General features: G+C 36.1%; 1 protein-coding gene across 3 annotated transcripts in view; it reads right to left on the bottom strand.

Annotated features, from left to right (window-relative positions):
• Positions 1–17,133, bottom strand: part of PDPK1 (3-phosphoinositide dependent protein kinase 1) — a 118,050-nt gene that overhangs the window by 47,458 nt on the left and 53,459 nt on the right. For all 3 annotated transcript variants that reach the window (XM_036738100.1, XM_036738099.1, XM_036738101.1), the window contains 5 exons: positions 14,032–14,301; positions 11,591–11,633; positions 11,241–11,378; positions 4,551–4,695; positions 2,031–2,128 (listed from right to left, as the gene is read on the bottom strand). In XM_036738100.1, the coding sequence (XP_036593995.1) occupies positions 2,031–2,128; positions 4,551–4,695; positions 11,241–11,378; positions 11,591–11,633; positions 14,032–14,301 (694 nt within the window). The remainder of the gene's footprint in view (positions 1–2,030; positions 2,129–4,550; positions 4,696–11,240; positions 11,379–11,590; positions 11,634–14,031; positions 14,302–17,133) is intronic.

Below are 17,133 nucleotides of genomic sequence, written 5' to 3'. Positions count from 1 at the left end.
CCTTCTAAAAAAATTACCTTGCATTTTTTTTGGCACATATGTTGCATATGCTTGATGGGTACATAAAATAGGATCACAGGTTTAGAGCTAGACACAGCAATGACTAGAGGTCACTGAGTCTAACCCCCTCATCTTACAAGTAAGGAAACCAAGACACAGCAAGGTTAAATGACTTGCCCAGGGTCATAAAGGTAACAATTATATTTCTTTTGGGGGGGGGGGAAGGGCAGGGCAATTGGGTTTAAATGACTTGCCAAAGGTCACACAGCTAGTACATGTGTCAAGTGTCTGAGGCCAGATTTAAACTCAGGACCTCCTGACTCCAAAGCCGATGCTCTACTCACTGTGCCACCTCGCTGCCCCAAGGTAACAATTACGTGAGGTAAAACTTGAACCTGGGTCCTTCCTGCCTCCAAGTTCCCTGATTTATCCACTAAGCCATCCTGACTCTCCAAGGTAAATATAAAAAACAGGACATATTGTCTCCCTATAGAGAAAGCGAACTCCTTGAGGACAGAGACTTTCATTTGTGTCTTTATAACACCAGCTCTAACAAAGTACCTGGCACACAACAGATGGATTTACTGACTGACCCAAAAAGTACATTTTTCTATACGAGGGACATATTGTATCATTTTATAAAAAAACAACAAATTTATACTCTATTGTCCTTCACTATGCATCCTTACAATATGAATCTTGGACATTTCTTACACTTATCTGGGATGAGAAAGTTAGGTTCTGAAGTTTAATAGTATCCTCTAGAAGAATTTCCAAATAAACAGTTCAAATGACCAATAATCTGACTCAATTCCTAGAAACTCATTAGCATTGTTAAATAGACAAAATGTATAATGTCCATAGATGTCTGCCACATCAAGGTAGTCAACCTCACTGGCTATCACAATAATATTCATTCTAAATTGATTTCTATCCTTTCAATTCAATTCAAAAACATTTAATAAACACCTATTTTATACATAGCAATGAACTAGTTTTTGAGGATACAAAAATAAAATAATCTAAGTGCCAACTATGTTGCAAAGCTGTGCTAAGCACTTGGGGAGCAAAAGATGAAAACAAAACACAGTCCTTGACCTCAAGAAGCACAGTATCCTTATGATATGTCTCACACCCAAGAACTTCCTGGATTTTTCTCAGTATACTTAGTTGGCACTCGTTCTCACTAAGTGTCACATTTCAAATTAAATAAACACATACATATACACACACACACGTATATGTATGTATAGCATAAAGCATAATTGTAACTTCACATCCCCAATACTCTGGCCTCTTCTCTGATAGAGCTCAGGATTCGGAATTAGGAAGCCTTGAGGTCAAATCCAGCTTTAGACATTCTACTACCTGTGTAATCCTAGGCAAATTACTTAAATCTCGGCCTCAGTTTCCTCATCTGTAAAATGAAGATAATAACAGCACCTATCTCCCAGGGTTATTGTAAGGTCCAAATGAGGTAGTATTTGTAAAACACCTTGCAAACCTAAAATACTACAAAAATATTAATTGACATTGTTATTGATAGGGATACACTGAGAACATAGTACAGTAAAAAGATTACTGGACTAGTGTCTGCCAAGTCTGTAAGTGAACAACTGTATAAGCAAATTACTTCCTTCAATTTTTCTATGTGTAAAAAAAAAATGGATTAAACTAAAATATCCTAAGATCCTTGTAGCTCTAGTGATCTTTTTGCAACAAAAGAAATGGCTGCCTAGTGCCTCTTGTCTACTTCCTCAAAGGGCACAGTGATTGGGATGATACCTCACTACTGAAGCCCATTTCATCTTTTGCACATATTTATATCCTTGATACTTTTAAATTACAAGCTCTATTATTAGTTCTGGAATTACCAAGTATTTGATGTACAAATTACACAAATACAAAATAATTCAATACAAAACAAATGTATACTTCTGATTTATAATATTCAACAACTTTCAAATATAGTTTCTAGTCCATAAAACTGAATTCAGTCATAAGGGTGTCAGAAAAGAACACTTGCATACCTTGTTTACTATCTGGAGATAATACTTTTGCTGTTCCAAAATCTGTAATCTGAATGTGCATATCTTCATTTAATAAAATGTTCTCTGGTTTAAGGTCCCTGAAAAAAGCAGATTTTCACATTTCAGTTGAAATATTTAAAGAAATTACATTTTAACATGTGCTAAATGTAAGTTAAGAAAAAAAGGAAAAGAAAACATAATCACCCCTATCTATTCCACCTAGAAAACTGCACTGTTACAAAGGGATTGTCACAATGGGATAGTAATATGAAAAGTGTAATTCATGAGCCTGAACTACTTTATTCTCATAAGAGACACCAATTTTGGCTTCCATGATTTTCGAACTAAGAAGTCTTCCTGGCTCTGAAATCAGCATCTGGATACATTTCTAAGACAAAATTATCAGAAAATATATGAAGTAGTATCAGAAGCCCACTCCATCACAAAGGAAAAGAATAGGCATAAATAGGGGCAGCTAGGTGGCGCAGTGAGTAGAGCACCAGCCTTGGAGTCAGGAGGACCTGAGTTCAAATCCGACCTCAGACACTTGACACATGTACTAGCAGTGTGACCTTGGGCAAGTGTCACTTAACCCCAATTGCCCTGCCCACCCCCCACCAAAAAAAGAATAGGCATAAATAAAACCATGAACAACACAATCAGTCATAAAACAGAGGCTGCAAAACCATCAGGATGCCCAGGATAAACTTAATACTCTTCATATTTGTATACTGCTATGGCTGCAGGTGTTTTAATGTCAATGTTCCTTCTAGCTATTTCAGGATAGCAGGGTGAAAAGTGATCCTAAGAACGGTCAACATAACAAATTCTCAAAATCCAACCTCTCACTCTTACCCCTCAATAAGATGCTCCTTTTGCTAAACCAACTGCTTAAAGGAAAACAAACTACACAATCTTAGCAAAATAGTCATCTGTTCTTGGCTTACAAAGTTCAAAGAGGAAAGCTTAGGCTTTCCTGAAATGCTATGTACTGAAGCAAATCTTTTCAACCTACAATATAAAAAAAATTACAACTAAGCTAACATATCCTTCATCTCCATTAGAGTTCTACACTAACACTTTGTCATGGCGTGCAGATAAGCCTGAATTGGAAAGACTTCAAGTACAGGCCCAGAGACAAACTATACTCTGTCAGTCAAGGACCCAGCCTAGCTAAGTTCCACAAGGCTCATTATTAGAGAGTTGTAGCCACAACGTGATAAATGTTTTGGCCACAGCAGCTCAAAGACCATCAACCACAGCACAGAGTGATTATGATAGAGGGAGCACTCATACGAAGATCATGGACTCCTAAAGTTAAAATCAGTAATATATCCATCTACTTTTAAACAAATCACTAAAATGGTCACCAAATATCTAGAAATCTACCTTCCAGCTTTCATTTACAAGCATAAATGCTGAAGAGTCAACTGTTACAACAACACTGTGTACTTAGCAGCCACATGGTAGTCCTCCCACCACTCAAGTCAGTGATGGTATTCCTTATCAAATGTTGGTTTTGACATCATATGGTAAAATGTGAAAAAATTTCCCTCACTTCATTTTACAATCTTTATACAGTTTTGATTTTTTTCCCCTTCTCTTAACAAGAATCACCAAAATCTAAAATAAACATTATTCTTTTAAATTTTTTTTTTGCCTTGCCTCATTTGGCATTAAGATCTAGGACTAAAACTGAATCTAAATTTTAATTTTTTAAAATAAACTTCCACTTAGTTTGGGAAATGAAATATTATCATTAAAACGATTTCTTCTTCTGCATTCAGACATATCTGCCCCCCCCCAAAAGCAAATAGGTAACATATGTGCAGAGGTATACAAATGTTTATTATATTGTGACACAAATATATTAAAGTTCATCAAAATAAACTTCATTTGTGACTATTCACTGATCTAATGTTCACTGTTGCACTAATTTTCAAGAAGATTGGAAAGAGCATATTTAGCCTATTTAAGAGAATAATTTTGGTTTAAGACTTTTAGTTCACTGAATGCAAATGGATCCTGCTTAACAAAAAAGTCATTCTTTAGAGCTCTGTCAAGCAAATTTACATCTGAAAAAAATACCAACAGGTTCTAAAAGTGACTAATTTACTACCATATGGCAACATATAGAGGGGGAAAAAAATCTGATTTCACAGCTACCAATGTATAATTTTGCTGAGGTAAGTGTTTTATGAAGGCCAAAGAGACTTTCATAATACTTTTACAACCCAAACTTTTGAAATGTACCTTTCAATTTTGTAAAAATAACTATCCTTGGGGCAGCTGGGTGGTGCAGTGAGTAGAGCACCAGCCCTGGAGTCAGGAGGACCTGAGTTCAAATCCGGCTTCAGACACTTGACACACTCACTGGCTGTGTGATCTTGGGCAAGTCACTTAACCCCAACTGTCCTGCCTTCCCCCCTCCAATAAAAAAGAGTAAAAAAAAAACAAACTATCCTTTACCAATAAATAGATCAACAAATACTTGAAGACAAATCTACTTTAGTAAATTACCTGTGAATAATTCCCTTTCCATGCAAGTATTCTAAAGCAGATACAATTTCAGCAGTATAAAATCTGGTGCAGGTCTCATCAAAAGAACCAATTTTTCGAATGTATTTAAGTAGCTCTCCATTTTTGGCATAACTAAGGCCGAAATCTGAAGATACAGTTAAGGATACAGTAAAAGCTTAAAAACCAATTAAAAACCTTAATAAGCATGCAGGAAACACTTTATAATTCAATGAAAACTGAAGATAACAATGGCCAAGAATAACAGGGCACAGGATTTTATCATGTAACATCAAAATTTAGAGGAAGCCTGAAAAGAATGTGAGATCTGAATCTCTTTCAGACTGATGGTGACCCAATGATTAAGAAATATTAAGGAACCTTCAGGTTGGAATAAACCCCAAAGGTTATTCAGTCCAATATTACTTAGGCAGGAATCCTACCCTACACTAACCCTGACAAGTGGTCACTCAGCCTCTCTCTTCTTAAGATCTAAGGTTACAAGGAATCTGTTACCTTCTGTAGTAATTCTAAACCACTTCACACTTCCTAAGAATGGAAATTGGAGCCAGGCTTTCATAATACAAACGCTGCCTCTCTAGTTTGGCAATAACCTGAGTAGGGTGAGCAACGTACTGTGGGGCCCAAAATCTAGTCCTTGTTCTGCTACAAATTATGATGTGTGACTTCAAAGTTCCCATCACTGAGCCTCAATTCCTTCCTCTATCAAACAAGTTAACTGTATTAGGTCATTTCTAAGATTTTTTTCAGTTCTAAAATTCTCTAGCTTCAGTAAATAAGATTTATGGGTCTTTGTAAGTCATTTTTCAGGCTGAATTCACTAGAAAACATTTCATGATTTCTTATACAAAAAAGTAAGGAAAAGGTCATTTAGCAAAAGTAGAACAGCAAATCCATAAGCCCAGTACTTCTAGCTCCAATTATAGTACATTTAACTTCGAAAAGAAATGCAAAACAATATTCTTTTCAGAAATATGTGCAGTATGTTTGTATAGCACTGAAAGGAAGCTGTTCAAAGTTACGCTTAGAGTTACTCAACTTATTAATACCCAAGTGACTCAGCAATAAACTTTTAATTGTGCAGGAGAGGCAGCTTTTATAGGCTAATTGGGGCTTTACTCTCCACAATAGCATAATTTTATACAATTATTTTATTCTTCATAATAACACAATAAAAAAAAATCACTCCCACCCCCCCATACAATAGGCCCTTAACAGCTTGCAGACAAAAATTCAAACAATTCTCAATTTATAAAGTACTTTGCAAAGGAGTAGTTGATTTATCATTTCCTGGTTCAATAAAACTCCACAAGTACTAAAGCATTTCCAATGAGCCCAGCACTATTCTAAGTACTGTAGGGGATCTAAGAACAGCAGAGGAAATACATCATCACTGGAGAGCAACGTGTCCCATACAATGGACATTCCAGATAACTAATACTTCATGCCACCAAGGACCAGAACTTTATAACCAATTTTGATGGAGGATTTTTTAAAACAAATAATCATATACTACGCCATCTTCTTTAACAAAAGTTGCAAAAACCACGTAAGTCCAAGTCTTAATGGATTAGACCTATCAGCATAAATAAATACTTTTGTACTTTGGAGACTCTGAAGGTGTGTACAGAGCTTTTTGTCCCTAAGCCAAATGACCTTGGAATGCTGAGGAGTCCTGCAGCTTATATTTTATAGTTTTTCTTTGACTTTTCACTGATATAAGGGTCTTTGCTCTAACAGCTCTATTCATCCCCTCCCCATTCTTATTCACCAATGAATTTGGTGGTCTGAATCACTAGAAGTCTGACCTCCAGGTAATTAATGTCTTCGTATGTATGAGACAGTCAACAAAGTTTTATGAGATGATTTAAATACATGAAACAATTAGAAAATAATATAAGATAGAATGTAATCAAATGACAAAATGTCAAACAATAATGAAAACAATAAGACAGATCAAGAATGGAAGTCATCAGGGTACATAGATGGTATTTGGGGCAGGGCATGGACTAGATTTTGAAAAAAAATACTGGGACCTGGAAAAGGAAAAAGGCAAAGGGGACACTATTCCAGATAGGAGGTACCACATAAAGTCACTTCATGTAAGTAGAAATGAATATCTTCTGTCAATGAGAAAGCTGTCAATAAGGAATTTGGGCCTGATCCAATAGGCAACAGTAAAGTAACACAACAAAAATCAGCATTTTGAAAAGAATAGTCTGATAGCAACGTTGAGATTGCAGAAAGGAGAGATACTAAAAGCAATGAGACTATAAACAAATAAAGAAAGAGAGAATAGCCTACCTGCGGCAATGGAAATGGACAAAAGGAGGTATGGCTCAGAGATATTACAGAGGAAGGGTAGAGCTTGCTGACAAGAAGCATTTATGGAATGGCAGCAAAAAGGGAGTAAAAGACATCTCCAAGGCTGGGTAATTTGTACAATGATGGTACCACTAACAGAAATGGGGAAATTGGAGGGAGATGAGAAGATTGGAGACCTGAAACATTCAATTCTGTATTAAGTTTGAGGTGAAAGGACATCCAAAAAATAGTATGCAAACAGATGTAAAAGACAAAAAACACAAAATACAGGGATATGGAAACCATCTACATGGAGGGGAACAGTTAAGTTTTAACAGTAGACTTCCAAGAATAGATAAGCAACCTGAGGAAGGCTATGGAAAAAACTCTGGTGAACTGAGGACTATAAACTTGGATGGAGAAAAAGGAGGAGACAAATGTTAGCAGGGTCTGTGATGTTTGGAAATTATTTCCAGGGCTCCTGAAATTCTATTAAGAAATATATACTATGGGAATAGAGAAGACTGGGGGAAGCAAAGAAACCCTCTTCTACTCTGAAGAGTAATGTCAAATGGTCACCTGCCCAAAAAGAACTTAAAAAAGACTTTAAAAATCAAATGAAAGAGATGGACGAAAAATTAAAACGAAAAATAAGAATACAAGAAAAACAAGATGATTATGATAAGAAAGTCAACCAATTAGAAAAAGGAGATCCAGAATCTTAAGGAAGAAAATGACTCCTTGAAAATTAGAACTGAGTAAGGGGAAGCCAGCAAAGTTATAAGAGATGAATAAAAAAAATAAAATATAAAGAATGAAAAAATAGAAGAGAATGTGAAACACCTCATAAAAACAAGATTTAGAGAACAAATCAAGAAGAGAAAACATAAGAATAATTGGACTACCTGAAAGTTCTGATCAAAAAAAGAATCTTGATACAATAATACAAGAAATAATTAAAGTAAACTGTCCCGAAGCATTAAGAGGCAGCTAGGTGGTGCAGTGAATAGAGCAACGGCCCTGAAGTCAGGAGGACCTGAATTCAAATCCGGCCTCAGACACTTGATGCTTATTAGCTGTGTGACCTTGGGCAAGTCATTTAACCCCAACTGCCTTGCCTTCCCGCCTCCAAAATTTAAAAAAGTGTGTGTGTGTGTGTGTGCGCGCGCGTAGTAAATTCAGGAAACCCAGTAGCTCCTAGAAAACATACAGGTATAACAGGGAAAAATACTCCACCTGCTGGTTTAGTTATACTAAGAACAATTTTAAATAGATTCATCAGGAGGGAAAATGAAAAAGCAAAACAGGATGCTACTCACACTTACCACATTTTCTTCATCCCTTCCTGGGAGCTATGACTGACTGTGTTAAAAAGAAATCTTTCATATTATTTTTACTTCATCTCTTTGACTCTTATCAATCTAGCTTACATGCATTTCTTAGAAACTTTTTTTGATTAGACTTATGGTCAGAAGACTAAACTTTGAACCCTGAGTCCATCATTTGCCCTCTCTGAGTACATTTCCTCATCTGTAAGATGGGATCAATGGAATACTACTTGCCTCACAGATCATGACGGTACAATGACAATTTATGCAAAATGCTTTTGGAATTTTAACTTGTATTTATGTAGTACATTGCAATGCTATTGTCAAGAATAGTTACAATACTAGTGAGGTTGTACAAAGAGTGAATGGATCAAGAGTAGGAATTAGCTGATGACAAGGCCAACAGGATACAAATGACGACCTCAGGGTCATCTTTGACATGCCTATCGCCACCATTTCCTAAAGCCAGCCCCATCACCAAACGCAATCCTGCTTCCTTTGTAATATCATATGGCTTTAGCTTTTCTCCATTACTATTTTCATCACCCTAGCATAGGTCTTTATCAGTCCATGACTCCTTGTTCGACCTAAAAGGAGCTGAGATAAAATGAAATAATGCATATGAAAAAACCTTGTATCACTTTTTTCATATTCACATATCTCCCTTTTGTGAGATATTAACAGAAAGAAAAAAAAACGGATTTGGAAACAGAGCACCTTGGTTTTTGCAGATAATTTCTGAGAGGAAAGGGGTCAACTTTTCTGGTTCAAAAATGAAATAAACGGAAAGAGGATTTAATAATGCGTTCAGGGACAAAATAGCTCACTGAAAAATTGAGATCTACAGAGGAAAAAACCTTCCACATATAGAAAATAATAGCAACTTAAACTGATAAGACCCTTTAAAGACAAGAAAGTCATAAACACACATCTAGTAAAGTACAGGCAGGTATCGATCAAAGAGCTTAGGCAAATGACCTCCTTATGGAGGAGTGGAGCACAGGAAACTGATTCAATCAGCTGAGAATATTAACTCAATATTAATAACTCAATATTAACTCAAAGAAATATGGAGGCATCAAGACATAACAGAGAGCTTGAAAAAAGAGGAGAAAGGTTCGGAACAGACACAATTAGAACTGAAGAGGAAAATGATGTCAAAAAGAAATAAACGGTAGGACTGAAGAGCAGTGGCTAAGAACAAACTGAAGTTGAATGACAAAACTTTCCAATTGGTTAACTTGAGGACTGCAGTCAAATCTTAAGATAGTTTTGTTTTTTTAAAGACTATCTTCATCTGGAATTACACGTAAAACTGTCTAGAAAAAAGGGTAAGGAACTAGATATGTCTCTAGATACCTTTTATCCTTATAAGGTTTCTTATTTGTAAAGCACTTAGCGGAAGGGCTATTGCATAGTAGGTGCTTAATAAATGCTTGTTCCCTTCTTTTCCCTTCCACGTAAGAATGTTTTCTACGTGCTGCCTTTGCTAAAAGGCATGAAAGCAATAGACACTAATTTAGTCAGTTTAAAATTATCTATACTAATAATGGGGAACACAGGTATAGAGTAATTTTAAAATAGTAAAACATTTCAAGATATTTATATTTGACTCTGAAAAGCATGATATGCTAGTATGATAGCAGATTTACCTTCTTAATTATGTTTCTCCCAAAAAGATAGTAAAAAGGATCTGTAAGTATACATTAGTGCCGTGGCACAATGCGGAAAGCTAGAAGATCTGCATTCAAGTCCTGCCTCTGGCTGTGTGACCCAGGACAAGTTACGTGACTTCTCAGTGCAATTCTCTAAGGCAATAAAATGCAAAGACTCTAAACCGCAACATCAATCTGCATTGGCAGAAGTAGTTTCTTCACCCAGGACCTCTCCATACCAATGAAACCACAGGACCAGTCCTTATCTGTTCCTAATTATACACTGGGGTTTCGAAATAGAGGGACATCCATCAAGGATGAACAAATTAATTACTCAGCAAGCATTTATTAAGTGCCAGGCACTATGCTGAGTGCTGAGGATGCAAAGACAAAATGAAATGGGGAATGCACTCAAGTGGCTTAAATTTTATTAGCAAAAAAAAATTGCACAAACATATTCAAAATAAACATACAAGGTGAGTTGGGGGTGGGAGAAAAGCATTAGTAATCAGAAGGATCAGGAGAGATTTTTCATAAAAGTGGCACCTGAGCAAAATTTTGAAGGAAACAAGGGGTGATGACAAGAGGCACAGATGAAGGAGGTATGAGATCAGCCACTGCAAAGTGCAAAGACAGGAGACGGAGGAGCACATCACACATGAGAAACCACAAGAAAGCCAGGCTAGGTTTTTGTACTCAATACCTCACTGTATCCCAAACCTATCCTTCTGTATTTGAAAGCCACTGTTATACTCTTTTCTGCATTGCCAGTTTTACATGCGTTTTTTTTTCTCATCCAGAGATGAGAGAATGAAACTCAAGATTTTATGGAACTCTAAATTTTCTAAATTATTTTTCATTTCAATTATAGATTTCATTGAAATCTACAAGTGAAATGTGTATTTTCAATATTTTGGAAATAATCTACATGAACTTTTTAAATGTTTTAATGTAGAGGAATTAAGTTCTTTTTTATTTAAACTCTGTGTGTGTGTGTGTGTGCGTGCGCGTGTGCGTGTGTGTATTATTTACAAGGTTACAATCCTCCTGATGAAACTGAAATAAATTTGCTCATTTATAACTGCAACCAAAAAACATTCACCATTCCTTTTACTATTTTCACACAGAATAATGTTCTCATTCATTGAGTTTGGGTTATACTCTTTCAGCCAGTCTACCTCAAAATGTGTCAAGAATTCTCCAAATTAATTTATTGTATTTTTATGTTTTAAATGTATGCCATATTATAGGGGAGACAGGGAGAGAGGTTAAGACATCAAACAATGGGTGTCGAAACTCGAAAAAGTATTAGGAATCATTGCTCTGTTATGATTAAATATTTCGTAATCTACTTTGACTATATCAAACGGCATTTCAAAGGATACACAGCTTTTCATCATCCTGAAACGTGAAGTAAAGTTTTACAAAGAAAGGGTGATCCAGGCGGGACATTACATCTCTTTCTCTGGTTACATATGGTACCTTGTTCTCTTTTATGATATGCCGTTTCTCTAGGATTTTAACTTAAACAAAAACCAAAAGAAATGAGTTACATAAAGATTTAAATATCCAATTTATTAATGCATCCCACATATGTTATTAAAATTTACACATTTTAATAGCCTATAAAAAAACAAGTATAATCAGTATAGAATATTTAAAGTTCACTGTTTTAATGCAACAATGTTTTTATATTTATAGGTTGTATATTAAACTTGTATGCTTTATTACTTACTAGCATATTCTCTTGAAGTTGCCAATTCTCGGGCCAAGACAACCTGTTTTTAGAAAAGGGAAAAGGAAGGTGGGAAGGGAGAAGGAGAGAAAGGACACAACAAAAGGTAACCAGATTAGGTCCAACGTATCTGTGTACATAGGTACTAGACATTGAGTTTAAAACTGGACAAGATAATGTGTTATAAATATGAATATGCATATTCTTATAGATAAGGATCATAATCAATCTGTTGTCAATAATATGTATGCAATTTGTAACGGGTCAAATGAACAAATACAGTAAAACCTGAATTAGTCAGAATCCTCATTTAAACAAACGTTTTTGGTTCTATTACATTTTTAGAAGAAAAAGGAGACTCATTAAAAAACTAAGAGCATGTTTGCATTAATGTCAGTAAGACTCAGTAAACCTCAATAACATACCCTCCCACATTTTTAAGAGTTTTCTCATAAAGTAAATCAGACATATTCTAAAAATGTCAAAATGTAAACCTGAAAGGTTAGACAGGACTAGGTTGACCTTTTTTGTAATAAATTCTGATGTGCTGGGTCTTTCACAAAAATAATATACAAATATGGCCCAGTCCCAGAAGACCCACACATACTCCACCTCCCCCCACCCAAAAAATCAAATGACTCAGCTGTTATTATATTTTCTGTTTTATAACCGTAGTATGCTTAAGACAAAAGGGACCTCATAAATCACTAATCCACTCTGCTCACTTTGCAGAGGAGCAAAATGAAGCCCAGAAAGGGCAGGTGACTTGCCCAAGGCTCCACAGCAAGTTAATCACACAGAATGTCCACTAGAACTGAGCCACAGACCTAGACTCTTAACTTACAGGACTAAACCTGACTTGTTGTGGTTCCCAGACCAGTGCTTTTCCTACTATGCCACACTCACCAGAGACCTAGCTCACAGCCTAAGGCCTTGTTTTGCCCTTCATAGCCCCTGGCTCTGCCACATACCAATCAGCAGTGGAAGGGAGTGCTCTGTCATTGGAAACAAGTAGAACATGGCAATAAGAACTGGATCAAACTTCGGGTCCCACACATAGCTGTGGACTTTGGACAAGCTGTTTAACCTATGTGGACTTCAATTTTTATACCAATTAAAAAAGAGTTGGACAACATGATTTCTAAAGTCTCTTCTAGCACTAACATCTATGAAATTACCAATTTACTGATAAAAAGGTGGCTTAATCATGGCACTACAAAATATGGTAGCAGCCTTTTCTACCCAATGGCCGTATTTTGGCCGCTAATTTCTGAAACTGTCTGCGAATACCAAAGGCCTGCCCAGAAACTGGAGATATGAGCATTTAAGGCAGCACTACCACTTCCATTTTTCAGCAAAGTCAATCCATAATGTACACACATAATAAAAGCCTGAGATATCTAGAAATGGTGGAAGAATAGAAATCCTGACCTGGGCATCCATGAGACTCCATTTTCTCATTTGAGAATTGTCAAGTGGACCACAAAAGAAACCACTTCTTTGTGATTCTGCTAATAAAGGCTAAACTTGTGAGGGAAGTACAATAGACTAGGAGCCTGAAGACCTGAGCTCATGGCCCTGATCCCTAAACTTACCAACACTGTGACTTCGTTGTTATTAGAGAGAAATGTGAGAAAGCTCCATGCATTTCTCCAACAACTCCTGCTTTTTACTTCAAGTTATACTGCTCTCAGAAGTAAAGGTCCCTTTCATGTGATTGGACTACTCTATTTGTACCATAAATCCATTTTCTTTTGTAAAACATAAATTCTTCTCCATAGAGATAAGCAAGGGAAGACCCTGTATTCAAGTACCAAAATCTAATAAGCAGAAACATCCAGGGAAATACCTCATTATCTATTTTACCAAAATGAGAGTGCCCAAGGTCAAGAAATGTTACCATTTATTATACTGACTCCAAGATTTAACCTAAGGATCAGAAGAACCTCCTTGTGTCACCGTAAATAAAACCAAGATGACATCATTTGTTTGACAAAAGCTCATAAGGCTAATTAACTGCTTGGAGAAATTCAAGTCATGGATCATTTGGTGCTTACTTTTATAAAATAACTAAAAATATGTAATTTTTATAATTTGAAAATGAAAAACAAGCAGTAAAAACATTGAGAAGGCTAATCTCAGCCACCTTCATAACAGAGGAAATATATCTCATGGGATGGTTATTTACCTAAAATAATTGCTTATTCTTCTCTCTCATCATTATTAAATACAACAACATGAAACTAGTATCTTCATCTATAAAAATGAGGGGGTTATGAGAGATCATCTCAAAGGATCCTTCCAAATCTAACATCCTATGACTCCATCTATGAACCTATAAATCACCATTAGAGCCTCTATAATCCTCTAACCCTAAGATAACAAAGCATCGCCCCACAAAATAAAATATTAATTAAAATAATTACTATACATGTACTTACTGTTGAGAAAGATCCTTCACCAAGGATTTTTCCAAACTTGAAGTCTTCTGGCCGTTTCTTTCGAGGCTGTGGTAGCTGCTGTCCTGAATGTTGTGGTAAGGAATTGGAATTAGACCTTGGCTCGGCTGCAGTGCCATCCATGGTAGACCCCTGTCTACTACTACAGGGAACGATGACGGGGGGAGCGCTGGAATCTGTATGGTTTCTCACCATTGATGGGGTTGGACAGGAACATAATACCACACTAGTTTGTATGGGAATAGCATCATACTAGAAGAAAAGAATAACAGTAATTAGTTTATACTTAGCTAATTTAATACCTATGTTTTCTCATTTTATCTCTAGAAATAAAAATATCAACGTAAACAAAACCATTTTAAGTAAACAAAAGATCATGTGGTACAGTGGATATTTAGAGTCAGAGAACCTTGGTCAGATTCTCAGCTATAGCAAATTTTTCTTCCTTCTGACTTTAACCTAAATACCTACTCTTCTATGGATAAAAGGAATACAAAGAGACTAAGCAGGGATGCTGGTTTGATTTCCAGAAGGGTCCAACTCTAACTTTATAAAGACAACACTGCTCGTTAGAAACTGATTTCCCTTCTAACCCAGGCCAGTCATTGCACAAATTAGTATCATAAAATAAAACAGATGGCAGGCAGGCTAAGGAGTTAGTGCCCCTGGGACTTAAAAGCCAACTTGGACCTTTTCTAGTCCTTAGATTTGCATCTCAGTATATCAACAGAACAACACGACAGTGGGCTTTCATGACTTTAGTGAAGAAAAACACTGGCCGAGGCAGCATCATGAAGGGCATACGCCTAAGCTCTTTATGACACAACGTAAACTTCAAAAATGTTTATCCAATAATGGGAGCAGATTTTCTTGATGCTCCTAGGGTTGATCCCAATCTAAAAGCTTGGGAGCATGACCCTTAATAGACAATGAATAGATTAGCCTGGCTATGTACCTATGATCCTATGACAAGAAAAAACTTTCAGGGAAGATATAATATACGAACACGCTTTGCAGCACATAACTAAAATCAAACACAAGGAGAGATATCTGTGTTCCCACAGCAATAGCATCCTAACATCGCCTTTGCTAGAGCCATTCAAGCCCCTTGCTCACCACTGTGTTTCAAGGTGGTAGCATTCCATCTGCGAATATGCAGCCGCACCTGTGCAAGCAACTTCGGGTCGTTTTAGAATAGAAGCATTTTCAAGTTGAAAGTGCTATATGAAAACATGAAACGATTCCAAGGGTGGTGGACTCAGAGTCAAAACACCTAAATACTACATTAAGCTCTGCTATTAACTAGTATGTGAACAAGTCGCTTCACCTAGAGCCAAGATCAGGGCAAGAAAGGCTGACACCTACACCACAACAAGCACATGGGAGAAAGTGATGAAAGGAAAGGTGGAACACTTTTTAATAACTTTTGTAAAGATACTTATTATCAAAGTCAGGAAAATTTGTTTTATGCAGCTGCCTATGGTACAATAAAGTATCTAATGGTAGAGAACACTGGGACACAGCTTTCAAATACTTTCCTGGGTCTGCTCACTCATTAGTAAGATAAAAATGTTATATCGTGCCTTAAGTTCAAAAAGCATTTTGTAAACACAAAAGACAATGTAGACCAGTTATTCTTATTATCAGCAGGACATGGAAATGTTGACTGAAATGAGAAGTGTATTTGTGAAGCATCTTTTCTATAGAGTAATATTTAAAGAGCCTTGTAACATTCTATGGTTTTATGAGTCATACGGGGGACTATGTCAAGAGTATATTTCGAATGGCTCAGTGTAAAGCAAATTCCTACTATCAGAAAAAACAACTCCTAAGTATAAACATATATCCTGATGATACCAGGACAGTAACGACACATGAAGGACATTTTACTGTTACTAAATGAAAAATATAAGCTACTCAACCATCATTATTGTTACAGAAAAGTACAAGAGGGAAGGAGAGATAAGGAGAGCTGGGTTCAGTTCTGCCACTTAATAGTTATATGACCCTAGACAAGTCACTAATCTCTCTGAAGTTCAGTTTCCTTTCCTGGAAAATAGAGATGATTCCTTCCTCACCTATGATCTCAGTACCCAGTGTAATTGCAACAAATAACACTTTAGCATCCTCACTAATATATGTAGAAGTATTTTTTTTTATAAAAAGCTATACAAATATAAAGCATTTACCTCAGTGCCATTCATAGGAGAGTAGTGTTAAACAGAGACTGATACTTCTTTGCTTTTGAATAAATATTATGTGCTACTAGCAACAGAGCTATGGAAGAAGCATTTTTCAAAATCAAAATCTAATCTGGCCCAAGAAACAACTGCCATGCTATCCCATTTAATATTACTTAACACAGATGTTGATGAGAAAACAAGGAAACAAATTTGCTAATGAGCAGTACAAAAATTGATGAGGCTGTCTAACCAGAAGCTAGGCTCTAAAACCTAAGAACACATAATTGCCTATGGAAATACAAGCATAGCTCAAAGAAATCAACCTATATATTTACATTACAGTGGATATTTTAATTACTTGTGCATATACCATAATCTCCCCAACAGATAGCCTATAAATTCTTTGGGGGCAAGTTGTAATATTTATTTTTGTGCGTCCCAATAACTAGCATAGGACCTTACACATAGTAATTGCTTAATACATGAGAACTGATAATTAGAAAAATTAAGGTAAATGACAGTCATGGGTCACTCTGGAAAAATGAGAAAACTATACAATATTTTCATACAATTCTGCCACTCTCATCTAAGTGTGCACACACACAAACACACATGAACTCCACACAAAAATCATTTCTTTAAATTCATTTTACTTGGATTTTCTTGGTAGAGAGTGAAACACTATATAATTTTCATCTTGAGGACTGAGCATGATGTTAATCTTAAAAATAATGCCATATAACAAAGTGCTGTATCCCTGCACCCACTGGTGATATAAAAACACGGAATTTTAGTTAAGATTTGGAGGAAGAAGTACCATTTGTTATCCCATTGTTCTAGAGAGTAGAGGACAAAACCAAAGTTAATATGAAGAAATGCCATATTTCACTGATCTCAAAAT

Source organism: Trichosurus vulpecula, chromosome 9, assembly GCF_011100635.1.
Source record: "Trichosurus vulpecula isolate mTriVul1 chromosome 9, mTriVul1.pri, whole genome shotgun sequence".
Lineage (NCBI taxonomy): Eukaryota > Metazoa > Chordata > Mammalia > Diprotodontia > Phalangeridae > Trichosurus > Trichosurus vulpecula.
Note: the sequence above shows the minus strand (reverse complement) of the source record. Positions and strands in the feature narration are given on the sequence as shown.